Source organism: Aphelocoma coerulescens, unplaced genomic scaffold (assembly GCF_041296385.1).
Source record: "Aphelocoma coerulescens isolate FSJ_1873_10779 unplaced genomic scaffold, UR_Acoe_1.0 HiC_scaffold_94, whole genome shotgun sequence".
NCBI lineage: Eukaryota > Metazoa > Chordata > Aves > Passeriformes > Corvidae > Aphelocoma > Aphelocoma coerulescens.
Genome location: NW_027184076.1, coordinates 189,469 through 217,050, shown reverse-complemented (window position 1 = coordinate 217,050; position 27,582 = coordinate 189,469). Strand labels below are relative to the sequence as shown.

The 27,582-nt window shown below is 50.9% G+C and overlaps 1 protein-coding gene across 1 annotated transcript; it reads right to left on the bottom strand.

The window, feature by feature from the left end:
* On the bottom strand, nucleotides 1-27,214 carry LOC138102602 (serine/threonine-protein kinase PAK 3-like). The gene is given in 14 exon segments (XM_069000323.1): nucleotides 1-212; nucleotides 648-785; nucleotides 2,435-2,631; nucleotides 3,066-3,165; nucleotides 3,983-4,100; nucleotides 4,766-4,878; nucleotides 9,582-9,926; nucleotides 10,204-10,338; nucleotides 16,697-16,765; nucleotides 16,802-16,855; nucleotides 17,293-17,330; nucleotides 18,274-18,396; nucleotides 18,399-18,523; nucleotides 27,183-27,214. Coding segments are annotated over 14 exon segments (1,716 nt in total). The 3' UTR covers nucleotides 1-83.
* Nucleotides 27,215-27,582: the final 368 nt, after the last annotated feature.

Here is a 27,582-nt window from a genome sequence, read left to right as displayed (position 1 = left end):
TTTATTTATTTAGAATCCTACTCTACAATCCTATTCTGCAATCCTACTCTACAATCCTACTCTACAATCCTCATCTAAGCTGGTCATGGAGAAAATAGTCCTGAATGGATGGATTGCCACTGCAATCTTTTCTCCTCCTCCTTCCACTTCTTCAGTGACTCGATCAGTGGCACCAGGCTGGATGCAGGCTTGGCTGATGTTACAAATGGATGCTGCCCAAAGGAAAAAAACAACCAAGAACAATGAACCATGACTTTCCGAGCTCAGTGCTTCAAAGGCAGGGGTAATATTTTTAAATGAAAAGGGGATTTACTCCGAGTAGGTCTAAGGAGCATAGTGCAACAGTGGCACAGGTTGTCCTGAGAGCTGGTAAGTGTCCCTTCCCTGGAAACATTCCAGGTCAGGTGGGAAGGGGCTCTGAGCAGCCTGATCTCTTTCAAGATATCCCTGCTCATTGCAGGCCACATGGATCAGATGGCCTTGACAGGTCCCTGCCAGCCCAGCCCAGGATTCCTCACCATTTTCATTTGGAAAGCACCAAGAGTGAAGATGAGGAGGAAGGGGGCTCAAATCTGATGCCTTGGGCTTCAGTGGAGGAGGAGCCCATCCTCGGACACTGTTTGACCTGCAGCCCCTTTGCATTTTACCTGCAGGAGCTCCTTGGCAGACCAGCGCCGCTCCTCCTTTGTCTGCAGGCAGCAGTTCAGGAAGTGACGCATAGAAGCCGAGAACAGGTTGGGCTGCCGCAGCTGTGGGGTCCCTCCTAAGGCTATCAGGAGTTCAGCCTGGAGAAAAAGGAAACACAAGACTCCACCTGCTTCTTTTGATGCCTTAGGTTTTAACTTTTCTATTTTTCAATTCCTGTACTGCCTAGTGTGTAGCTCAGAAGTTTTGTGTGGCCTGTTAGCTACTGTTCTCTCGTGCTAGTTAGACATAACAAAGCCTCTCTAGGTTTGCTCTCCAAGGACACTCCGATTGTCCCAGGGCCCAAAATGTGTGAACTCAAAGCCTCTGAAGAGGGGCAAACTTGGGCTAATTACATCATTAACTGGGCTCATAATTGGAGAATTAACCCTGCTATGGAAATGGACCAAGCTTACAAAACTGTGAAGAACTCATGACCCAGGGTCCATCTTGGATGTAGCCTTTTGACTGCCCAGGCTGTATCTTTGAAGGCCATTCAAATAAATACCTATTTTGATTCTCTTATTCTTGTCTAGTCTCTGGTTTTAGGTAGCCACTCCAGGCATCAGTTTCAAGTCTGTAAATGCTCTCCCAGAGCCCCTTGTTTAAGCTCAACTCTGCAGTGGCAATTTCTGCCTTGGCAGAGAGGCAGAGATGACTTTCCTATACCAACAAAAAACCCAAACCCCAAAGCAGCCACAGCTTTTCCAGCATCCAGCGGAGCTTGCCTTGGCAGCTGATTTGATTGGCTGACCTAGTTAGGGGCAACTACATCAGCAAAAGCACGTTTTGCTTCTCTGAAGATTCCCACCAGCTTGACAGGCAGTTTGGAAGAGGGACTTTGCTCTAACTGTTTTCAAGCATTATTATAGAAAAGGGAGTTATTGCTCAGGTAAGGAAAGAAACATTTGGAACCTCGCGTTCAACACAGACACGTTAAGATGCATGCAGAAAGGTCTTGGGATGAAAATGCCTGTTTGGGCACACAGGAGCCACCTGCAGCTCTGTCTCGCAGCAGTCTGCAAGTTCCAGCTTCTCTGATGTGGCAAAAGAAAATCTTTTCGCGGTCAAATCAGCAGAAGGAGAAATGCCATCCCTATGGTAACCCTCTGCTCCTCTGGATACTCAAGTCAATGCATTAAAGATGTGCCCATCCCAGAAAGTGCCAGGTAACAAATGGGAGGTTTTGGCAGGCTCTCCATGTCACCAGGCTGCAGCTTGGTCACGTGGAGAACGTGGCTTGGGCTATGACAGAAATATGGTCACTAAGTGTTTCAGCAACACTGCACAAGAAGCAGAAGACACTATGTGGCCTTTACACCCTCATGCCCAGGTTTTAGGCAAGTGACAAGAAACCGTACAGGGAGTGCAGTTCTTCTCTAGAAAAGCACTGTTTTAGAAACTTTGTTGGTTTGGGTTTCTTTCCTTCTTTTCTGGAAATGTAACACCAGCTCTGAGATGTGTGTTTTGTGTTATTAGAGACCTCTACACAGACAGATGAGCTGGAACACCTTAAAACCTAAAGGAAAGTGTTGCCTGAGAATGGAGAGTGTTTGCATGTGGTAGGGCCTGAGTTCCCCCACTGATGCAACCAAAACTACAGCAGATGCTGATGTGCTGCAGGGCCATTTTTAGAAGGGGACCTTGGTGGAAGCAGTGCCAGCAGACGGCAATGGGATTTTTTCTGATGGAGGACAGAACACAGGATAGGTGAAAAAGACAGAGGGATCAGTGAGTATTTGCTCCTTACCAAGGAAGGACTTTCATTCCAGTGAGGAGCTTCTCGTTCCACCATTTCGATCCCCACAATTCCAAGAGACCATATGTCCACTTTGGGGCCATATGGTTGACCTAGCACAACCTCAGGCGCCATCCACCAAGACGTCCCGACCACTGAGCTCCTTAGATTCTGCTCAGGGGTGAGCTGAGCAGAGAGGCCAAAATCAGCTGAGGAGAACAAAAAAGTTCTGTACAATTAGGAAACCAAGCAAAAGAACTCCCCACTGTAAGTCTGAGAAAGCGCTGTTGAATCTCCTGGATATCCGTCCCTGCTCTGTTTCCTCAGGACTTTAGCCAAGGAAACACGGAAGTGGCTGCTTTTATAATTTTTTAATCCTGCCCCCAGAAGTGGCTTTTATTCCCTGGAACCTTTAGATTGTAGCTCCCTCCCTCTGGAAGGGACACCCACAGACCCAAACCAGTGCCACTCTGGACTGCTTTTTCCTCGCCATACCTCTGTGCACGTTGCAACTGTGCCTTCAGCTCGCTGCAGGGGTCCCTGCACTGCCAGCAGCACCACTTTGGGGGAACTGGCAGTCACTCAAAAGCAGCCCCAAACCCCACATGCCCGGAACGCTCTGCCTGGCCAAGAATATACCAACCCAGCTTGACAGAGCCGTCAGTTCTGAGAAGGATGTTGCTGCTCTTCACATCTCGATGGATGACATGGTTTGAGTGAAGAAAATCCAGTCCTTGCAGGCACTGAGAGAGAAAACAGAGACAGGAGGATAAAAATGAGTGGTGTGATTTGAGCCCACAAGAAAGGAAACAGCTCTAAAAGATTCCCTTTCCAGGGGAATAGAGTGTAATGGCAGAACACAGAGCCATTGAGAGGAAGAGCTTGCTGCTCCAACACTACCTTTCTAAGGGAAGGCACGTCAGCTTTTGAGAGAGCCAACGGGAATTGCTGTTCTAGACTGTCCTCTGCAAAGCAGCCAGAATGACTGCTGCTGCAGTGGATGTGCTTTCTTCATCCAGAGGACAAGCAAGGCTTTGCCAAGAAAGAAAGAGTCCCTCCCTTTGCTGTGAAGCGGCTCACTTTTGGGTGGGAGGCTGCATGGCAAAGGTTTTCTTGCTGGCCTCAGCACAGACTTGGAAGTATCACATGAGTCGCCTTTCAGAAGCAAACAGCATTTTGGGTGCACTACTACCCTTTTCAGCTGAGGACTCTGAGAAATGAGTCCCTTTTACCATTAGTTTCCAATTCTGCTACCAGCACCTTTGCTTTTACAGGCAAGGAATGCCGTGCAGACAGGCTCCAGGCAAGCATTCAGAGAGGCAAGGTGGAGAACAGCAACTACAAATACAAGAGACAGAGTGAGAATGCAACAGCAGGAGATAAGAGTACAAGAACAGAGTACAGGGAGTGCAGGCACACTGCCACGCAGTTCCCCTGCTTCCCCATAGCATAGCAGCCACACAGAAGCAAAGTTTGGCACATGGAATCCCTCCAGTTCTCAGCCCCTGTTTCCCAGACAATCCTGCCCAAGCCCTCGGAAGCACAGGTGGGATCCCTGACCTCCCGACTGACGGCTGCCATCTCATCTTCAGATATGTACATCTCATTGATGGCATCTCTCAGAGTGCCTCCATCCATGTACTCCATCACCAGCCAGACTTCATCATCCACAAGGTAGCTGAAAGAAGGAAATGAGGCCATGGAGATGAACGTGCATGGCTACGCCACTGTTTGGAAAAGACAACGATTGATTCTTGTTTCCAGGTCCCTTTGAAACGAGAACAGACTCAAAGGAATAGACGTTCCCTCTAGGCTGTGCAGCGATTGCAGTCTGTGCTGTGTCAAGGAGAAAGGCACAGCTGTGAAAAAGGAGATGTCTTAGATGGCCAGCAAGTGAAAAACGCAGTTTACTAACAGCCCAGATAAAAAGCTGTCACACATGGTGTTTATGGAAAAAAAGCACCTAGTCTTCCTGGCATGCCCAGCAATGGAAAAGAGGGGCTGCAGTCCAAGGGAAATCCTCTCTCGGATGGCTCATTAGCATTTAAGACTCTTGAGAAAAATCAAGCCCCAAGACAACGTGGTGGCAGTGAACTTAGAGGGTATTGACTTCGTAAGATAGCACTGGTGCAGGCTTTTGAAGAATTGTCAAACGATGTGTGCCAGGGAAGACTAATGCAGACAAAATGCACTCTCTTCCCATCCATTGGAGATGAGAAGAGAAATAATAATTGATCAGTAATTAATGGCTCTATTTTCTGCCACAGACCAAAGTGGGTTTTTGACCTCTCATGCTTGCAGTAGGTAAACAAACATTCATGGGATAAGACCACGACCACTCACCTGTCTAAATAGTTGACCAGGTTGGGATTCCTATTCATCTTCATGATCATGAGTTCATTGACAGTTACTTCCTTCCTCCTCAGTCCTTGCAGACTAATTTTCTTTATGGCCACCTAAAATGACAATGACAATCAGTACCTTGAGAAGTTGGTGGCACGAGACCACAACACACACGGAGCGAGTGATTTTGGAATGACACAGCTGAGCTGTGCCAAAGTGCCTTGTGATTAGACACTGGAGTAATTAGGAACTGACATTCCAACAGCCCATTTCTCCGCTCCCTTGTGGGCCAGAAACAGGACACATGGCCACTGACGTTTTGCCTTGTCCACTTGGTAACAATGGTGTCAACTATCACCCACAAAGCTCTGCCCACACTCTCTGCTGCTCTGCCTGGGATCCAGAGAAGTAATCCAAGCCTTGCTACTCTATGGATACATCCTGGGCTATAAGCAGGGCTTAGGGCTTTTAGGGACGCCTTGCAGATCCCTCCCTACGTGCAGTTCCCAAGTGCAGCACTGCAGGTTGCTAAGGAACTACCAGTAAGGTTCAGATGTGTTTGCTGGCAGCCAGAAATGAGAATTCAGGACTCTGAAGCTGTAGCCACAAGAAAGCAGTGAGATGCTCTAAGGCACCACCTTTGTTTTAGCCACTGAGAGTGAGTGAGCATTTCCTTCTCCAAAAGGAACCACTGCTCTCTTTGCCTTCCTTCTGGCAGCTGAGAAGGACAACGACTGTCCCAAATGTATTTTGCAGGCTGGCACCAGTCTGTGCTTCTTGTGCCTTTGCAGCACAGCTCTCGCGGTGACCCAAAGCTCCAGCCACAACTCACACCAGAGGGGAAAGCCCTCAAGAGCTGCAGAATCTGCAGGGACTGTTGACATTTACCTCTCCTCCTGTGGCATTGTCGAATGCTCTACAAACTTCTCCGAAACCCCTAGAAACAAAACAGCAGCAAAGAAAGGAGAAGCTGTTTAGATCTTGGCGTGAAAGCCAGCCCGGACAGGAGATCTCTGCTCTAAGTGCCTAAAACCTGCAGGAGGCATGAGGGCTCTGCCAGAGGGCACATGATGCATTTTCCTCTCCAGTGCATGGGCACTGGGCCTGTTCCTGAAGCTTTGGGCTTTAGTCCCTCAGCTCAAAAAGAGAGCTTATTCTTTCATCTTGAGTTTCCGTTTCTAAACTGTGTGGTTCTAATCCTGACCACCGAGTATTTCCTTCAGCAACCTCTTGGAAAGAACTGTTCCTGAGAACTGTTATCTGACAGCTACCAGGGGCTAGGCTTCTCTTTCAGGCAAGCAAGATTCTCCTTTCATTAGTGTGGCCGTATGATTTTGAGACATACAAAAATGCTAAGGAAATTAACACACAGCTGTCCCACACTTGAGAGACAGGAGATCTTCCAGCTCCTGTTCCTTGCTGCAGGCAAGACCGTGGCAGCATGGAGATGTCTTTGACAATGCCTTCTGACCACACTTACAAATTCTGACCAGCACTGAGAGATGGGTCAATCTAAGCCCAGTGTCTGAACATGTTTGCAGCTTGCCTGACTTGACACTTGATAGATATTCCACCAGCAGAACAGCCGGCCCATGGTTTTGTAGAAGAAACTGTGGTTGGACTCACCCACTGCCGATATTTTCCAGTTCAGTGTATTTCATCACTGGATTTTCCATGCTCACCATTTTCCCTGAGGGAAACAAAGTGCAAGATGCTCACTTGAAAGCAGAGATGCCACCTTCCAGGAGATACAAAAGGCAGCCCCACTCTCTGGGGCTCTGAGCCTTTTGTGGTCATCTGGGTAACAACAACAACAGCGACGAGAACCACAACAGCAACAGCAACAGGCCAGGCAGCTCTGCAGCACAGATGGCCAGCACTGAGACTGATTTTCTACAGTCCTCTGAAGAGATCTCTTGAGAGGAAACAAAGCACAGAGAGATGCATTCGCAGGAGAGGATGGCATCTTGCCAAAGGAATGCCTTTCTTTTTGTAAACCAGAGCAGCTCACATTGTGACCAATACCAACGGGGCTTTCCGCATCAGGATGCTCAGCCTTTATGGGCAGGCTGAGTTCAAAGATGCCCTTGCCCGTGTCCCATGTGAAGAACCACACTGCTTGTCTTCCCCCTGACTGCGCGGATCAGTCGCTGGCATTGGACTCGCCCTCTCAGCTCTGCACACGTCCCCGCCTTCCCAGCTCGGCACAGCGGCCACGGGCAGCAAGGACAGCAGTGCTCCTCGGGTGCCGGCGTGGCACGGACAGCTGCCCAGAGGAGATGCTGAGCCTCTCGTGAGTCCAGGCCGTGCCATGCAGAAGCCGGCCCAGACGAGGGGCTGCTGCCTCCTGGCAGCTCCGCGCTGCAGCGGCCGGGCAGCAGCAGGACTCTCTCAGCTGAGGAAGGCTCCAGCCTCTGCAGTCGCAGCGGCCGTCAGGGGCAGGGCAGGTACCACAGCAGGGCTGGGAAGGCCCAAGGATGAGCACTGACAAGCACTGGGAAGAAGCCACAGCCAGACCGAGCCCCGTTCCAAGCTCTTGCCCCCTTTCAGGACACAAGAGGATTGGCTTTGAGATCAGACACACCGAGGTGCACATCAATGCCCTTCTTGTCCCAACAGGTGATGGTAGACACAGAGTCAACTGGGCTCTGTTCTCAGCCCCCCCAGGTCTTACCTGAGAGCACAGCACTGGCAGCTGTTATGGGCAGGAAGCAGATTCAATGGGCTGTGCTGCAGAATCACAAAGGGCTTCATGTGTTTTCCTAGAGAGTGAGCTGTGCAGGGCTTGGGCCAACGGGTGGCATTCTAACAGTCACGGGAATGACTGGGAATCAGGGATGAAAAAGTGCCACGGATCTGAGGGATAGACAGTGGATGGGCTGGAGGCTCACTCCTGAGAAATGCCTGCAGTGCAGTTTTACCTGACCACGCCACATCAATGTGTCTCTTGGACACATCCTTATAAGCATGAAACTAGGATATTAAATAGGGATTGTTATAAAAGTATCTGCTTTTTCTTTGGGGACATGTGGAAAACACCTCTTGCTCTCAATTTGTGCTGTCACTTGATGTTTTTTCAAAGAAGTGGTCATTGGCAAAAACGTTGCATTGTCATAAAAACCAACTGTAGATGTAGTAGTGGAATAGTAACAGTCATCAAAATTACACCAATAAGACACATGAGGAAGAAGAGCTCCTTCAGGATGGAGAAAAAACAACTTCACCAGAAAAAAAAAAAAAAAGGCCCAAACCAAACACACAAAAAAACCCCAAAACAACAAACCACCAACCAAAATCCTTACAAACCCACCAAAAGACAAAACTCCAAAACCAAACAATTTCTGCGAAGGTCTTTTGCTCTGATGAATGCTGAGAAATCAGGAGTCTAAGGAGAATTTAGGAAGCCAAATATTCCGTTCAGTTTGGCCACTAGCACAGAGGACTTGCCTAGATCATTTGCTAGGTCACAGCTGATGCAGGAACAATCCCTGCTTCTGCCTTCAGCAGAGAGGGAAGCTCAGGCAAAGCCAAGGCAGTCTGAGCTGTGCTCAGAGGCAGCAGGAACACCCAGAGCACTCCCTCGCTGCCTCGAAGCACAGCACTTCCTGTGAGGAGTCCTAAATGTCCCTGTGACAGCAAACTGCGGAGCAACATTTGGCACAGCTATGCTGACACATGCACACAATACACTGTCCCTCACACAAGAAATACACAAGACGTACTCAGTAGCTCCAGGAGGTCATCCTCCATCTCCTGTTGATGGGAAGAAGCTGTGTTGGTGTTGGAGCTGAGCAAAGTGCCCGGGCTCCACTTCTCAGGCTGGGGTGCAAAGGCTCCTTTAGACAATGCTGCTGCTGCTGCTGCTGCAGGAGCAGGTTCCATGCGAGAGCCTGTGTAGATCTGAGACAAGAAATGAGGTTGTGTCAGAAAGTGTGGCTGGCAGAGATTGCCCTGGGATCCCATTTCAAATGCAGGCCCAGAGGAAGATGCTGTCAGCCACATGCAGGGCTCTTAAAATGGTTTTTTTTGCATGTCCACTTCTCAAACCGGATGGGTCAAAACCAAAGGCTGATTTTACTTGAGTTCATGGCCAGATTCCTGTTCCATTCTCATGGATTTTCTGAAGGATGACTGCTGCAATGACTATTCCACTTCCTCCCAAGCACTCTTTTCCCCCTCCAAGGACTATGGACACACTTGCATCTCCTTGTTCTAATGTTCTACCTCCTCCCATGGAGTCCTCTTTTCCTCCACCATCTTCGGGACGGGCTCAAGCTGCAGCAGGTCCGGCTGGGACAGTTCCTGTGCCCCACGCCAGCCTTGGGGCTCTTTGTGGCCAATCACTTGCTGGAAGTCTTTGCAGGCTGCCAGCTGAGATGTCCACACTTCCACCTCAAGTCAAACACAACAAAGCAGTCAGACACTACAGCTTATCCCTGTCAGCCGTGGGTCAGCGACTGTGAGGAAAGGGAAAGAACAGGTTCACAAGGGATACAGACAGCTTGTTTCAAGATCCATCAGGGTCACCAAGCTGACCTGCAAAAACACCTCAAGAAACAAGGAGAGCAGGAACAGGCCAGCAGGAATCCATTTGGATGACTGCTGGCCAAAAGGCCAAAGGACTAGTCACACTGTCCAGGGCAGCAGCTGAGATTCAGCAGCCCAGGACGTGTCCTTCAGAGTGGCTGTGATAGAGACCACAGCAGGATGGCACTCAGAGACATCACCCCACCCGCCTGCTGCTCTGCAGAGGAAAAGCAAGAAGGGCAGAAACCACCAGTTTGGTGACTGCAGCGGCTCTCTCTGTTTCACTCACTCGCTTTTCTAGAGCCTCATGCTTTTGGAGTAGAAGATTAATTTCCTCTCGGATGATTTTCAGTCCTTCACCCAGCCTCTTCTCCCTTGCCTTGATCCTAGCCTCAGTTTCCTGCAGCTCTGCCTGCAGCTCTTTGTCAATGTTCTGCAAGGAAGCAGAGAGAGGATGTCTCACGAGTGGAGTGGCTTCAGCTCTTACACTCACCTGCTCTTGTAGATCGCTCCTGTGCTGATGGAGATTCTTCTCCTCTTGGATGCTTCTGATGTCTTCCTTGCTCCTCCTCTTTGCTGCCTTGATGTCACTCTTGGCTTCGGGCAGCTCTGCTTGTGGCTCTGCCTTGATGTTCTGTACACACAAATGCAAAGCAAGTGACTGGCAGCTGCCATCAGGCTCAGCTTTTTCCTCTTTCAGCCTCAAAATCACATTCATTCAGCCCCTCCCTTCTGCTTCCCTACCCAGCTCTGCTTCCATTGGAACCCTCCCATCCCAGCACTGGGCTCTGCAGATGACAAGGCTCTGTGCTTTCAGTGCCTGTGGGACTCCTGGCCTCCTCAGTCCCAAGAGCTCCGTTTTATGTCCCTGTTCCTGCCCTTCACTCTGTCACCTGGCTAAGCAGGCTCACCTGGCCATTCTCTTGTGCCTCTTCCACCTGCTGCCTGAGCTGCTGCAGCTGCTCTCGGGCTGGGAACAGCTCTCGCCGAGTCTGGCAAGGCATCTCTGATAGAGCAATCTGCTCATGCTCTTTCTCTAGAAGGAGCTGCACAGAAAGCAAGAGAAGATGGCTTTCAACTTCCCATAAAATATTTATGGGGCAGGACTCAGAGACTGATGGGCTCGCACATTCCCAAAGCAATGTGCTGCTGCTCTCCCGGGTCCTTCTCTGCCCACGGGGAGGCACAGATTCCAAAGTGACACTGGCACTACAGTCAGGCTCCATCTGGGACTGAAGCTCCAACAGACTCTTAGGCATCTGACAAGGGAACGTGGGGCATTTCTCAAGGCTCTGCTGAGGACCTCGCTCCTCTTCTGCCGTGTCCTGCTTGTCTTTCAGAAGTGACTGACACCCAGCCCTGTCCCACAGCCCCACCCTGGCTCTGCAGGTGGCTTCCTGTGGGAGCTTGCTCCTTGTGAGAGACACTTCTGGAGTTCATGTTCTCTTCAGGCCTGCACTGCCATTCCTGCCTTTCTGACATCTACACTCTTGTTACAAATCCTGGATTATTCAGGAGATGAGGATGCGAACAAAGAGCCTCCAATGGAGGTCAGAGGGCCTCTATGGCCACCTCAGTATATGGAGGAGAACCAAGGTGTTTCTTGTCCTCCCTCTTTTATCAACTGAGAATTCTGACCGGCAGTAACAGAGACCCTCAGAAGGCCCCATTAACAAATTAGCTTAGACACCCTTCAGGATGCCAGTGAAGGAAACCATGTGTCCTGTAATGCATGTTTGACCAGAGTCACCAAACCCCACCTAGAGGATGGGATTGCTCCACACCCATAGGACAGACCAAACTTTCACGGATAAACAGGGGGAGGAAAACACCTCTGAGGGGAAAAAACAACCATCTCTGGAGGGGGAAACATATCTGCCTGCTTGGGATCGCTTGATGGAACATGTCTCTCCTCCTCTCCTGAAAGGATGTCTTTAGGTGAGCTTTGCACCTCCAATTGCCTTGGAGCAGAGCAGGGAAGTTTCATTTAGATAAATAGATCGATCGATCGATCGATCGATAGATAGATAGATCTATCTCACTGTTATCATCTCTCTTTTCCTATGCTTTCCCTCACTACACACATCAACACTTGGTAGCCAGTGCCCTGATTAGCAGCAGTCCTGAACTTGCTCTCCTGTTGCTTCAATAAACCACACTCTTGGGGAACCTGGAGCAGGAAGGTCCTTCTAGAATGCGATCAGACCCAGGACACTGCACTGGGAACTGCACTCTTTGTGCATCTGTACTGGGGCAAGTTCTTCTCTTGGACTCAACCAGACTGATGATGTTAAAGTGGCTGCACTTCAGAAGTGAAGCTGAGCCCCTCCCAGCCCCTCTGACCTCAGAGGACCAGCTGGAATGCAAGGGTGTTGATTTCCTGCTGAATTCCTATACCTGGAATACAACACATTCTGCTCCCCTGGGCTGCCAAAAGGCATGGGCGCTGTTAACCTGAGAGTGATGTGCAAGGCCCTGCTGGCTGGCCGGACACCAGAACAGCTCCTTCTGCACCAATCTCCCTGCCCCAAACTACGTGTTCTCATGCAAAAACACTGCAACTTCCAAAACCGCCAGCTTGCAAGCTAAAATTCTAGCAGAATCTCGTCCAGTGCTAGAAAAGTCCAGGAAAGGTTGAGTAAAAGCACCTTTGTTTGCCGAGAAAGAAAATACAGGGAGTCTCCTCCTAGAAAACCAACAAACCAACAAACAAAAAGATGAAAGTGTCACCTACTTCAGAGCAACATCTTTGCCCCCACTCTAGGCTCCAATGCAGTTTTCAAATGCAGTTTTAAAAACAGACTTCACAACAGAAAGTATCTGCAGAAACATGGCAGCCTCGGGCTTCTGCCCCGGAAGAAGGGCTCCCAACTGCGCACTTTGCTTCTTTTGCCACACGGGAGAAGAGGGGCCCCACACAGGTCCGTGCACAACACAACCATCTCTTTGCAGCTTATCAAAAGCAAAAACACAGGCGCACTCAGAGCCCCTGTCAGCTCTGCTCCTCACTGCTCTGCCTGAAGAGGCCAAAGAACAACCTGGCAACCAAGGCACCAAAGTCCCTGACTTCAAGCAGCACCTCCCCGTCCCCAGTGTGTCTCTGAAATACTCCCAGCTCGGCCCACCCAAGAAGCTCATGTGGACAAACCACCCCAAAGCCCTTGTGTGCTCACATCAACAGCTTTTGTGCCAGCAGCTACTTGGCCAGCCTGTGCAGTGGGACACGGCTCTCCAGGCCACCGTGTCCCCCACGTGTCTGGCAAGGCTGAGAGCGGTGTCTTTGGAGCACTCCCTTCTCTGGCGACAGGGGAGCCTTCATGATTCGTGTTTGCCCCTCTTGGAATCCCAGCAAGCTGGGGCCTAAACACGACAGCTCAAAGGCCGTGTTCCAGCTCTCACTGGCTGGGGGGAATCGCTAGGTCCTGCCAGGACTCCAGCACTCAGCATCCTCGGCCACCACCAGCAAGTGCTGGCCGCTCAGAAACTTGCAGCTCTGATTTCCTCTAAACACAGCCCCAACCACAACTGGCACTTACCGGCTCAGGACGTTCAGGTTCACGTCTGATGCCAGCTGGTGATTTCCAGACATTTTTCACCCATTTGGCCCTTGCTCCAGGAGCAGAGGGAGCCAGAGGAGCGCCGGCGGTTGGTTCTGTGCCCTGTGGACAGGCAGGAGTGTGAGGGACAGGCAGTTGCCTGTCATTTCTAACCTTATCTCTATTCAGCTCTACAACCAGCTCTACTAAGGAGAAATCATAACCTTGCATAGCAATGGGATTCCAAGTGCCTCCAACTAAAGTAAAATGGGCTAATTCAACAGTACTGCATATTGCTCTGAATTAGATATTGCAGCCTGGCTACTGTCAGCAAGCAACGTTCTCTCTGCAAAGCTGGGCTTTTAGTTCTGCGACAGCTCTGAAATGCAAAAGCAGCTATTACACAGCGATGCCTTTGCTATTGCTGCTGCAGACATGGAAACCTAAAACTGGATAAAATCTGTGCTAGTGCTGGAAAAGGGCAGGAAAGGTACAGCAAAAGCACCTTTGCTTGCTGGAGAAAGAGAAAATAAACAGGCCTTCTCCTCCGTGCAAACCAACAAACCAAGAGACCAAAAGACAAAAGGGTCACCTGCTGCAGTGCCTAAAGCCCTTGGGTGCAGTGAGGGGATGCTTGGCAGGGGATGCAACGGCACTTGTGGCGAGCACTGTCATGCAGGCATTTAGGGAAGTCTGCCTGAAGGTCCCGCAGGAGCCTCCCTTTCTCCAGCCTAAAGCTGCTTCAGCACCTCCTCATGGCACTTGGCCTCCACACCCTTCCCCAGCTCCCTTGCCCTTCTCTGCACACGCTGCAGCCCCTCAAGGTCTTGCTTCTTCACAGTGGCCCAGAACTGGACACAGCACTCCAGCTGCGGCCTCACTGGTGCCCAGCACAGGGAGACGGTCACTGCCCTGCTCCTGCTGCCCCACTCTTGCTGACACAGGCCAGGATGCCCTTGGCCTTCCTGGCCACCTGGCCACACGCTGCCTCACGTTCAGCTACTGTGGACCGGCACCCCTGGCTCCTTTTCTCCCACGCAGCTCCCCAGGCACAAAGTTGCACATTGACTTCAAATACAGCAGCCAGAACGGCAAGATCTCCTTCCTGTTCTTAACCCTACGAGACAGCACTCAAGGAGCTGCAGCTTTGCCCCCACTCTAGGCTCCAATGCAGTTTTCAAATGCAGTTTTAAAAACAGACTTCACAACAGAAAGTATCTGCAGAAACATGGCAGCCTCGGGCTTCTGCCCCGGAAGAAGGGCTCCCAACTGCGCACTTTGCTTCTTTTGCCACACGGGAGAAGAGGGGCCCCACACAGGTCCGTGCACAACACAACCATCTCTTTGCAGCTTATCAAAAGCAAAAACACAGGCGCACTCAGAGCCCCTGTCAGCTCTGCTCCTCACTGCTCTGCCTGAAGAGGCCAGAGAACAACCTGGCAACCAAGGCACCAAAGTCCCTGACTTCAAGCAGCACCTCCCCGTCCCCAGTGTGTCTCTGAAATACTCCCAGCTCGGCCCACCCAAGAAGCTCATGTGGACAAACCACCCCAAAGCCCTTGTGTGCTCACATCAACAGCTTTTGTGCCAGCAGCTACTTGGCCAGCCTGTGCAGTGGGACACGGCTCTCCAGGCCACCGTGTCCCCCACGTGTCTGGCAAGGCTGAGAGCGGTGTCTTTGGAGCGCTCCCTCCTCTGGCGACAGGGGAGCCTTCATGATTCACGTTTGCCCCTCTTGGAATCCCAGCAAGCTGGGGCCTAAACATGACAGCTCAAAGGCCGTGTTCCAGCTCTCACTGGCTGGGGGGAATCGCTAGGTCCTGCCAGGACTCCAGCACTCAGCATCCTCGGCCACCACCAGCAAGTGCTGGCCGCTCAGAAACTTGCAGCTCTGATTTCCTCTAAACACAGCCCCAACCACAACTGGCACTTACCGGCTCAGGACGTTCAGGTTCACGTCTGATGCCAGCTGGTGATTTCCAGACATTTTTCACCCATTTGGCCCTTGCTCCAGGAGCAGAGGGAGCCAGAGGAGCGCCGGCGGTTGGTTCTGTGCCCTGTGGACAGGCAGGAGTGTGAGGGACAGGCAGTTACCTGTCATTTCTAACCTTATCTCTATTCAGCTCTACAACCAGCTCTACTAAGGAGAAATCATAACCTTGCATAGCAATGGGATTCCAAGTGCCTCCAACTAAAGTAAAATGGGCTAATTCAACAGTACTGCATATTGCTCTGAATTAGATATTGCAGCCTGGCTACTGTCAGCAAGCAACGTTCTCTCTGCAAAGCTGGGCTTTTAGTCCTGCGACAGCTCTGAAATGCAAAAGCAGCTATTACACAGTGATGCCTTTGCTATTGCTGCTGCAGACATGGAAACCTAAAACTGGATAAAATCTGTGCTAGTGCTGGAAAAGGGCAGGAAAGGTACAGCAAAAGCACCTTTGCTTGCTGGAGAAAGAGAAAATAAACAGGCCTTCTCCTCCGTGCAAACCAACAAACCAAGAGACCAAAAGACAAAAGGGTCACCTGCTGCAGTGCCTAAAGCCCTTGGGTGCAGTGAGGGGATGCTTGGCAGGGGATGCAACGGCACTTGTGGCGAGCACTGTCATGCAGGCATTTAGGGAAGTCTGCCTGAAGGTCCCGCAGGAGCCTCCCTTTCTCCAGCCTAAAGCTGCTTCAGCACCTCCTCATGGCACTTGGCCTCCACACCCTTCCCCAGCTCCCTTGCCCTTCTCTGCACACGCTGCAGCCCCTCAAGGTCTTGCTTCTTCACAGTGGCCCAGAACTGGACACAGCACTCCAGCTGCGGCCTCACCGGTGCGCAGCACAGGGAGACGGTCACTGCCCTGCTCCTGCTGCCCCACTCTTGCTGACACAGGCCAGGATGCCCTTGGCCTTCCTGGCCACCTGGCCACACGCTGCCTCACGTTCAGCTACTGTGGACCGGCACCCCTGGCTCCTTTTCTCCCACGCAGCTCCCCAGGCACAAAGTTGCACATTGACTTCAAATACAGCAGCCAGAACGGCAAGATCTCCTTCCTGTTCTTAACCCTACGAGACAGCACTCAAGGAGCTGCAGCTTTGCCCCCACTCTAGGCTCCAATGCAGTTTTCAAATGCAGTTTTAAAAACAGACTTCACAACAGAAAGTATCTGCAGAAACATGGCAGCCTCGGGCTTCTGCCCCGGAAGAAGGGCTCCCAACTGCGCACTTTGCTTCTTTTGCCACACGGGAGAAGAGGGGCCCCACACAGGTCTGTGCACAACACAACCATCTCTTTGCAGCTTATCAAAAGCAAAAACACAGGCGCACTCAGAGCCCCTGTCAGCTCTGCTCCTCACTGCTCTGCCTGAAGAGGCCAGAGAACAACCTGGCAACCAAGGCACCAAAGTCCCTGACTTCAAGCAGCACCTCCCCGTCCCCAGTGTGTCTCTGAAATACTCCCAGCTCGGCCCACCCAAGAAGCTCATGTGGACAAACCACCCCAAAGCACTTGTGTGCTCACATCAACAGCTTTTGTGCCAGCAGCTACTTGGCCAGCCTGTGCAGTGGGACACGGCTCTCCAGGCCACCGTGTCCCCCACGTGTCTGGCAAGGCTGAGAGCGGTGTCTTTGGAGCGCTCCCTCCTCTGGCGACAGGGGAGCCTTCATGATTCACGTTTGCCCCTCTTGGAATCCCAGCAAGCTGGGGCCTAAACATGACAGCTCAAAGGCCGTGTTCCAGCTCTCACTGGCTGGGGGGAATCGCTAGGTCCTGCCAGGACTCCAGCACTCAGCATCCTCGGCCACCACCAGCAAGTGCTGGCCGCTCAGAAACTTGCAGCTCTGATTTCCTCTAAACACAGCCCCAACCACAACTGGCACTTACCGGCTCAGGATGTTCAGGTTCATGACTGACCACAGCTGGAGAGTTCTGGACATTTTTCTCCTCTTCAGCCTCTTCAGCCTCTTCAGCCTCTTCAGCCTCTTCAACCTCTTCTCCAGGAGCAGAGGGAGCCAGAGGAGAGCCTGAGGTTGGTTCTGGGCTCTGTGGACAGGCAGGAGTGTGAGGGACAGGCAGTTACCTGTCATTTCTAACCTTATCTCTATTTAGCTCTACAACCAGCTCTACTAAGGAGAAATCATAACCTTGCATAGCAATGGGATTCCAAGTGCCTCCAACTAAAGTAAAATGGGCTAATTCAACAGTACTGCATATTGCTCTGAATTAGATATTGCAGCCTGGCTACTGTCAGCAAGCAACGTTCTCTCTGCAAAGCTGGGCTTTTAGTTCTGCGACAGCTCTGAAATGCAAAAGCAGCTATTACACAGTGATGCCTTTGCTATTGCTGCTGCAGACATGAACATGGATTTTCTTTCTGCCCACCCAGCTCAGCCTCCTTACTCTACTGCCGCAGGCCAAGCTCACAGCTTTCTACACAGTTCTTAAACACCAGGAACATCAAAAGTTCCTGTCTCACTCACCTCAGGGTCAGGACTGACGAATACGCGGATCATGTGACCTGCAGTGGGAAGGGAAAATGAACCAGATGCTGTGAAAAAACCGCCTGTGAAAAAACCGCTGTGAAAAAACCTGGTTAATCCCGCAGAACAAGTCCACCCAAACAGAGAGTGTTTTCTTTTCACAATAGCCCTCCAGCAGACACAGTTCTTCCACACATCCAGCAAGAGAGCAGGACAATATTCTTGGTTGTGCCTATGCTTTGGCCTCTTTTGCCAGTAAATGAATACAAACTTGATCAAGAAAATGCAAATTGTTCTTTAACACCCAATATTTCTCTTCTGACCAACAGCTAAAGCTGCCTTTTTTATCCTCTCCTTCAGGTTCTTTTTTTATAAAAAGGTTGCTAGCACTAATTCTCATTAAGTTACTGAAAACCTGTTGCCCAGAAAACCTTCCCCCAAACCCCCCTGAGGTGTCATAGTTCTACTGGGAAACAGCCCAGGAGCAGCTCTGGGGTTCAAGAGCAGACACTCACTGTTTGGGAGTTTGCACTTCATTGCAAAAAGAATCACTATTTTAGCACTCATTAAAGGGTCGAGTTAGACAGTCAAATCTTTTAATGACAAAATTTAGAAACAAAGAAGCTTTCCCTGAATTCCAGGCACAACTGCAGAGTTCTTTGAAGGCCTTCTGAGAACACCTCCCAGGCTGCCTTTTCAAAGTTGTCCTGCTTCACCCAGCCCCCTGAGGAAATGACAGACTCGGCTGCCACAGACTCTCCCGTGGAGGGAAGGGAACCCCTGCACGTTCCCTTGCAAATGCTGCCCACACCTCCCTGGCTACAGACACCCTCTTTTGAGCTGAATGTGTTGACAGGAGCTTTACCAAAGCAGTGGCATCCTAATGGTCTTTTTGTTTCAAAATCAACTCAGTTACTAAGAAAGAGCAGGAAGACCTACACAAGCCAGGTTGGGTTACACCCAGGGAAAACCTCTACTCACGTGTCAGGTTAGTCAGGTAATAGGCAGAATAACCAATGCCATACACAGTGCAAACTGCAGCAGCAAGTGCCTCCATGATTTTAGCACTGCTGTGCAAGTTTGCAGACTGTGCTCTAACACAAGAAAAAACAAGGCTCCTGTCAGAGTGCAGCTGCCCCCTGACAAGGCCTCAACCAGGAGGATGCTCCTGCTCTGAGCAAGCCCAAGAGCTGCTCTGACACTGAGACCTTCTGTGCACCAAGGCAACCTTCTGATGACAGCACCACAACGTGGCAACCATGCCCTGACATCACAAAGCAGCTGCTCTGCGTTGGTCTGGGGATTGATGCTAAGCAACCCAAGCTTCCCTGCAGCAAACACACAATAGCCTGGGAAGTTCTCCTCTGTCACAAAGCAGCACAAACTCCCCTCGTGGGCCAAACCCTGTTGTTCAAGGGCTCCAAGAGTAACTCAAAGAGTGCCCCAAGCACCTGCAGCCTGTACCCCAAGTGAACACTGAGATGGGACCAAAGCAAAGGAAACTAGACCAAGAAAATGGCCCAAAGCATTGCACAGATCCAGGAGAGAAGGCACTAATTGCATGACAGCTGTAATAATTCCTAACAAATCTCCCCACACATTTGCACTTTTATTGGACACGCCCTGGTCCCCTCTGTAGGTACGTCTCTGCCTCTGCCTTTCGTCCTCTTTGGAAGCAGTCGAACGGGCAGGATTTGCCCACCCGCAGGAGCTGCTCCAAGCTGGGAATGCAACTGGCAGTGCTGATTTCCAGAGGCTTCTGGCTCCCGGCTGAAGCCAAGGCCAGGAGCGGGTTGAAAGGTGCTGGCGCTGCTGCTGCTCTGTGCCAGAGAGCCCCGGCTGGGAGGGCACGGTGCCCACTGCGCCGTGGGCTCTCTCTCTCCTGCCAGAGCTGGGCGCACCTGGGAAGGAGTGATGATGACTTGTGGGAAAACCAAGGGCTTTGTGGGGGCTGCATTTCTCTGCACACACCCAGGCCACCTGGGGCACAGAGCTTTGGCCCCCAGGAAAGGGAAACCAGAGGGAAACGGCTTGAAATATTTCATTTCAACCTTTTTTACTGTTCAATATAAGTGACCACAATGAAAGGTTACCAAGCAGGGATCCATCCCTGCTGCCAGCTCAGCGTTAGAAAGGAGGCGGCACTTGATTTCAGTGCTGGGTGCATGGGGAATCACTTCCCTAACACGTGCACACCCAGCAATCTCACTTACTAGTTTGTACCCATGGAACTAAGACACACTCATTACTTTGCTGAAACTCACAGGCTAAACATGACTTCAAACTATTTGACATATTTAAACCACTTGTCAGAAGTTCTTGATGTGAGAGTAGGGGTGTCCTGAGGGTCTCTGGTGGTCATTTGGGGAACATCCCCATGTGTCAGGGATAGGAGACAGATCTGAGGCCTGACATGTTTGGTCCGCAGTGTTGCACATCGACAAGATAATGCAGAAGACGACTGTATTCTTAGTTAGCGGGACTAACTTCTAGAAATGAAACTAGGTATCGGTCACCTGGTGGAACTCATCCTGGGAAAGGAGAAACAATACATAATGGAGCCATTGTTGGCATGGAGTATGGTCATGGGCCAATGTGACCTCATCTCGTAAGTTGGCCCTGGACGAAATGATGTTGAAACTGGCCACTCCTGAGGAGGAGATATAAGGTGTGCCCCGGGGGTGGAGGGGAGAGGACGACATGACGCACGCCATTTTTATCCAGGGGACGCCCTGAAGGAGTCCTGCCCTTCTGCCCCTCCCACTCAGGAGCCATGCTCTATCTCCTTCTCCTGCTCGGTGGCTTTTCCAGCAGCCAGGCGCCGGTATGTATTTCTTGCTAACGTGACTACTAAAATTCATTTGCTTTGCAATTCTAACTGGGTCTTGAGTTCTCTGGGCATGGGCGTCCTCCTGAACCCGTAACACCCATTCCTCAAATTCTCCTCTGATGGTCATTTACACCTTCCTTCCCTGGGAATTGAACACAACATTTCATCACTGCACCCTGCAAGTGCTTTTGCTGCGTGAAGCCACATTGCATCTTTCTTTCCCAAAGTAATAAAGAAAACACAAATTGCCTACTGAAAGCCTTCTGCTCCCTTCCAAATCAGTTCACTACTCAAGCACAAGCCTCAGGCACATCCCCGATTCCCTCTGAGAGAGGAAGTAATATTTTGCTGCAGCCAAAAGGGGTTTAGGTCAAAGAATGAAAATTGCTGGATGTATGTTGGATTTATGGTTTGGAGCTGTTCTAGTTAATTTGCTGGGTGTTGCTGTGAGCTGGGAGAGGGGCAGGGTTGAAGACCTGACTAAAAAGGAAGTAGGATGGGAGGGGAGGGGACAGAAAAGAAGGTGGTCAGGAGAGCACCTAAGTTTCTTAGTACCCACCCATTGGGAAAGGGGACAGGGACCGTCCCGGCTGGGAAAGGGTCTAAAAAGCAGCCATTTTCTTAGAGGGGGGGTGTGTTGAGCTCTCGGGGAGGGAGGCACACACCCGGCTCAACGGAATCGTTACTCATAAGCAGTTTTCCTTTGCTTCGACGACTTTGTTACCATTTAATTGTATCCAAAAGTGAGTTCATTTTTAACACCTCTCTGCCAGCAACTCAGAGCTGCGTGGTGCACTGCTTGCTGTGCCCTGGAGAGCACAAAGCAGGCTCGCCTGGTGGCCCCGAATATTTCTGCAGAACGCTCTGCATTCCACACCTTTGCTCTGACTCAGTGCAGAACTGCTTCCTCCCCGAGCTGTGTGAGGCACTGGCTCCTGCAGATCTGACCTGACGAGCTGTCGCTGCCTCCCGTTGGCCTCGGTGCCCCTGGCAGAAGTGCCGTGCCTGAAGGACGCTGCCCCGTGCTCGAGCCTGCGGAGCAGCCCGGCTCCCTCCCGCTGTGCCCAGGCTGCTGCACACACTGCTAACCTTTCCCAGGACTTCCAGGGCAGCCGGCAGAAGAGTAGCAATCCTCAGCCGGGGCACCAGCCCTCGGCTGTCTTTTGCCTTTCTCTCCTCCTGGGCTGCCTCCAGACGGCCAATGGCACCAGTCTGCGCTGTGCCCAGCACGGCTACGCTTCCCTCGGGAGCAGCCAGCTGCCGCTTTGGCTCTGAGATGGGACGATGTGCCCGCTCCCAGGAAGAGGCACCCAGTGCCAGGCTGCTGCCTCTTGCAGCTCCAAGGGCCTCCTGCCAGCCTGCCTCTGCCCAGCCTCAGGCTGCTCTGGGCTCTGCGTGGGCTCTGCTGGGGCTCCGGCCTGGGCAAGGCCGGGCCGCTCTCACCTCACGCTCGCTGACAGCTCTGCCTCAGACGAGACCTTTCAGAGCACCCTCGCTGAGCTTTCTGCTTTCTCAGCTGAGCAAGACTCTCCCCGAGCCAAAGAGATTGCACTTAGGGATACAAATCCAAGTGGCAGGAACCCCAATGCTCTCGAGTCACAGCTCAACACCTACATCTGCACAGGATGTCTTGGCTGCACAACTCCTCGTCTGCTTTTGCCTGCAAATGCCATTGCCCTTTCTGCCTCAACTACAAGCACAATGGCTGGACAAAAACCGGCCAGTGTGCCGTATTGCAAAGGCAGTGTGGTCTGGAGAGGATGAATGAAGAAGAGCCTGCCCCACTGACAAACCATACCAAAGAAGCCGTAAGTGTCACTTTCCAACTTTAAGAAACAACGGACAATTGAGAAGGAAATCTTGAGCTAAATCACAGGGTAAAAAGGAAGGAAATCTTCCAAATGAGTTGAGGTTTCAGAAACTTTAATTATTTGCCATCCTTCTCTACAATCCTACTCTGCAATCCTACTCTACAATCCTACACTAAGCTGGTCATGGAGAAAACAGTCCTGATGTGATTGTCACAGTCTTTTCTTCTCTTTCCACCTCTTCACTGAAATAATGAGTGGTGCCCGGCTGGACGCAGGCTTGGCTGATGTTACAAATGGATGCTGCCCAAAGGAAAAAAAAAAAACAACCAAGAACAATGAACCATGACTTTCCAAGCTCAGTGCTTCAAAGGCAGGGATAATATTTTTAAATGAAAAGGGGATTTACTCCGAGTAGGTCTAAGGAGCATAGTGCAACAGTGGCACAGGTTGTCCTGAGAACTGGTAGGTGTCCCTTCCCTGGAAACATTCCAGGTCAGGTGGGAAGGGGCTCTGAGCAACCTGATCTCTTTCAAGTTGTCCCTCATTGCAGGGACTGCTCATTGCAGGCTGTTTGGACCAGATGACCTTTACAGGCTCCTACCAGCCCAGCCCAGCCTAGGATTCCTCACCATTTTCATTTAAAAAGAACCAGAAGTGGAGATGAGGAGGAAGGGGGCTCATCTTATGCCTTGGGCTTCAGTGGAGGAGGAGCCCATCCTCGGACACTGTTTGACCTGCAGCCCCTTTGCATTTTACCTGCAGGAGCTCCTTGGCAGACCAGCGCCGCTCCTCCTTTGTCTGCAGGCAGCAGCTCAGGAAGTGGCGCAGCGAAACTGAGAATAGCTTGGGCTGCTGCAGCTTTGGTCTCCCTCCTGTGGCTATCAGGAGTTCAGCCTGGAGAAAAAGGAAACATGAGGCTCCACCTGCTTCTTTCACATCTGTAAATGCTCTCCCAGAGCCCACTCTGCAGTGGCAATTTCTGCCCTGGCAGAGAGGCAGAGATGACTTTTCTATACCAACAAAAAACTCAGACCCCAAAGCAGCCACAGCTTTTCCAAGAGTCAGCAGAGCTTGCCTTGGCAGCTGATTTGATTGGCAGACCTAGTTAGGGGCAACTACATCAGCAAAAGCACGTTTTGCTTCTCTGAAGATTCCCACCAGCTTGACAGGCAGTTTGGAAGAGGGACTTTGCTATACTAACTATCTATACTATCTCTAAGGATTATTACATGAGAAGGATCTCTGCAGTTCTTGTTGGTCCCTTAAGCGCAGCTTCCATTAAACAAAACTCATCAAGCTTTTTATCCTCTTCTTGAAAACAATGGTAATTGGAAGAAAAGACAGGAAATCCATCCGATTTTCCTCAGGTAAGGAAACAAACAGTTGAAATTGTTGGTGTGACCCAGCCCACTGCGGGGCTGGGGCAGCGTGATGCCAATCAATCCCAGCTGTCATGGGTTAGCAAAGCATAATCCCAGAAGTGATGCTCTTGCAAAGGGGTGCTTACAGCTTCCTCTGTGACCTGACAGAGCCTATCAGCTGGCCAGTTTGAATATGGACAATTCTTGAAGCCACTAAAAATTGTGGCCTCTGTGATCCACACTTAAGGATAGACACACCCCAGGCAGAGCCCTCTCTCGTTTCTGCTGCTGGGACAGGAGGCTGTGGGCCCTGTGCGGGGGCCCAGCGGGCCCAGCCCAGGCCCTGCTCGGGCCAGGCCGGGCCGCACCACAGCCATCCTGGAGCCGGTGGGCCCTGTTCCACCCGCGGAACACCCCCACAGCCCTGCTATGGGCAGCCGGAGCAGCCCGGCTCCCCCTCTCCAGTGCGGCCAAGATTCAGCTGAAGCTGCCCTGCTGTCCGGCAAAAGATCGTGTGACCAACAGCGATAAGCGAAATTCCAGCTGCAAGGCCTAGGTGAGATTAACCCTTTTAGTGCTGTGAAGAGCTGAAAACCTGAGGGAGAAGAAAGACGAGATGCTTAAAGCTGATATTCTGTTGTAAAGCTATGATGTATCAGAGTACCTGTTGTAATTTCATGAAGGCATGGGGGGGTGGAGTGTTCAACTTGTACTTGTGAGCAAAAGCACCTGCGCTGAGATAGGCAGATGCTGAAGCAGCTGTAATTTGAGGAGAAGTTTGAACAGGGAGAGATGGAAGTGATGAGGACTTTTGCTCCAAATGGAAAAGGAGAAGACCTCAGTTCCTAGAGATGCTCCCAGAGATAGCCCTAGAGATGAAGATGAGGAGGACCCTTTGCTCCCAGGGAAGGAGGAGGGCCTCTGTTCTTAGAGATGAAATGCTCCCAGAGATGGCTGAAGAGAACTTCTGTTTCTGAATGGCTCAACCTTCAATTTGTACCCCAGTAATTCAAGAGTGGACCCTCGAAAGCAGTTGTGGGAAAAGCTGCATGTCAGGGGAAGGGACTCACATGTGAGCAGAGAACCAACCCGGGCAGCTGTCTCATTGTGCTAATTTCTCCATAGCATGGGCAAGAGAGACTCCTCTTCCTAAACGGACTGAACAATTATGGAAGTGGTAAACAGACTGAACATCTCAAGGGTTGTCTTTTTACATTGTCAGTGGGAGATGGGAGAAAGGTGGGGGGGAGGAGAAGTGTTCTGAAGGTGTGGTATGATTTTTTTTTTTTTCCCCCCTCTTTTAGGTCTGTTAATAAATTTCTTTATATTCTTTCAAGTTTGGTGCCTGCTTTGCGTTTCTCCTAATTCTTATCTCACACAAGGTAAACAGGAATGAGTATTTGGACCAAACCACTACACCAACCCATCCACTGGATCGAGTTTCCCGAAGAGGCAGACTCAGAGGATGGGTCAATGGGCGGCTCAGAAGCCTAAGCCGCACCCCCCTGGGCAGTGCCCGGGTACAAGCCGCCTCCCCCGGTTCGGGAAAATTCTCGGTTACTTGGTTGTTCACTGGTTCTCTGTTATAACTCCCACCTCTCGGTTTCCCCCAGTGGTTCTTGTGAAATTGTTTCCTCCCCCTGGCTTGTAACTCATTGGTTGTTTTCCCCTTTCCCCGCGGTTTTCAAACTCTATAAAACTGCGGACAAGCCTCAGGGAGGATCCCATCACATTCCATCCCTTCCCAGCTCGTTCGGGTTGCGAAACTTCTAACAAGAAATCTGTTAGGAGCCAGACCAGAACAGCCTCTCTCTTCCTTTGTCTCCGAGCTAACGTGAGCTGATACCATTGGCTCCTGCCATGTTTCCTCTGCCGAGAAGCCAGCTAGCTAATTCAGCCAGCAGCTCTTTTCCTGATGCTGAAGTCGCTTCTGCGGCGGGCAGAAGTAACGCAGCTGGGCTGTCTCTGACCTGGGGCACGCCAGAGCTCGTGCCCCGAGCAGCAAGAACTTGGTTAGGTTGGCGCACCAAGCACGGGGCTCACACGAGTGGATCCCTGTGACATCGTGGCTGTCAGTGGACAGCGATAAGAAGCGACTTTGGACTGCTAACGCCTCTCGGAGCAGTCTGCTCTGTTTTAGGAGCAGTGCCCTGAGAGAAGGCTGCTAACTCCCACTCACTCTGCACTGAACTGACTTTGGAGAGCAGGCGTGCCTCAGAGAACCCAACCTGTGCTTTTTACTTTGGGACCAGACAAATTTGTGCTGATGTCTGAAACTTGTGCGAGTATCCCTGGTCCCTGATATTTTGTTTCTTTTTTCTTTTTTCAGGTGGTGGGCGGAAGAAGTGCCCAAAGAGAGATGGGATCCAAACTCTCTCAGCCCCAAAGAGAGGTTTTTCTCCAAGTTGTGAAATTCCTTTCAGTTACTGGTTTCAAATTTTCAAAGGGTCTGTTAAAACAGTTCGCTGGCTTTTCTTTTACCTTCCTCAAGTGTCTCCAGCAAATTTAAAATCTCCTGCCTTCTGGAAGGCTGTGGGGCATAAGATTACTGATTTAAAGCGAAAAGGGGACTCCTCTGGAGAAAAATTCTTTCCTCTAGTTCTAGTGCTTCAGGACTTGCATAAAATGGATCAGAAAGTAAAAGAAAAGCACAAATCCCCTTGCAGTTCTTCCTGTATCCCTCCTTTCTCCCCTCCTGCTCCTCATCCCACTTCCCCTTCATTGGAAAAACTGAATGGGGTGATATGCCCAGAGGCACAGAGTTGCTACCTTCTCTCTGACCCCTCTCGCTCTTTTCAGCCACCCTGTTGGGGTAGCTCTGGTCAAGCTGCCTCGACCTCTTCCCAAACCCTGTATCCCTTGCCCTCTTCCCGTTATAAGCCCAGAAAACTGTTTTAAATGCTGTTTGCCATTGTCCCCCCCCACTCCACGTGTCTGAACAATGGCGCTGACCACATGGCACAGTTCACCCCTCCCCCCCTTGTTCTTCCCCCAGGCCCTTTCGCCCTCTTACCCCCAACCCTTTCCTATCCCCTCCCCGAGATGTGATGTCATCGGGTTCCTCCCATGCATTGGGTACTGCCCCCTGCGTTGGGAATCCCCGCCCATCCTGTGACCACGCCTCCTGGTCCTCCAACCCCGCCCCCTGTGGAGGAGTTCCTGGCTCCCACGCCCCCCCCATTCCAGTTCCCATGGGGTAGAAACCGGAACCACCTTGAAATCAGGTCCGGGAGTCTCCTCAGCCCCTTCCTATCCCTTTGCTGTTCCTGTAACATATGATTGAACTGGCAGTAATCCCACATGGAAACCTTTTGATTCTGCAGGGCTGAAAGAGCTTTGCAAAGCCCAGAAAGCATTTGGGAGGGAGAGTCAGTATTTTAAGAACCTTCTTAAGATAACTCTCACCGGTACAGTGATTGTGCCACATGACCTCAAAAGCATTTTCTCCTGCTTGCTTTCCCCATCCAAGTTTCAAATGTGGGAAGAAGGTTGGAGGAAGCAACTGGGAGAGGTCCTCCTTATTTTACTGCAGGATCCAAACAACGCGGGGGTTTCTATGGATCACCTTACCAGTGAGGGGTTATTAGCCAAGCCCCAGAACCAGGCTCAAAATACACCAGAGCCGGTCCTGAATGCTGTAAAGCAAGCAGCACAGCAAGCGTTCTTAATGATGCCCCCTAAATTAGCACCTCAATTGAATTACACTGAGATTTGGCAACTGCAAAATGAGCCATTTATTGATTTTGTGGATAAACTGAGGCTGGTAGTGGAAAAACAAGCGGAAGATCCGAAAACAAGAGAGCATATTATAACGCAAATTGCAAAGATTAATGCCAATGATGCTTGTAATAGAGTGGTTTTGGGTCTTCCATTCGAACCTCCACCGACCTTAAGTCAAATGATTCGTGCTTGCACGACATTGGTGCCAATTCATCAGCCAAATTTAAAAACGGGGAAAAACTTAATAGAAATTGCAGCCGCTGCTGATGCAACAGCATCTCAGGGCAATAGAAATGCTAATTGGGTCTGTCACAGGTGTGGCAAACCAGGGCACTTGGCCCAAAACTGCAGAGCTCTGGCTTCAGTTAATCAGGGTTCCTGAGCTGTCTCCCCAGGGAAAATGACATCGCCTGCCGCCGATGGGATGCAGCCAAAACACTGACAGGACTGTGTGGATTGGCAGGGCCACATGGGGGAATGAATGAAGAAACTGCCACCAGGAAAATGGTTACCATGACCACTGCAACTCAAATGGACTCGGTGACACCCCAGAGAATCGTCGTGAGTT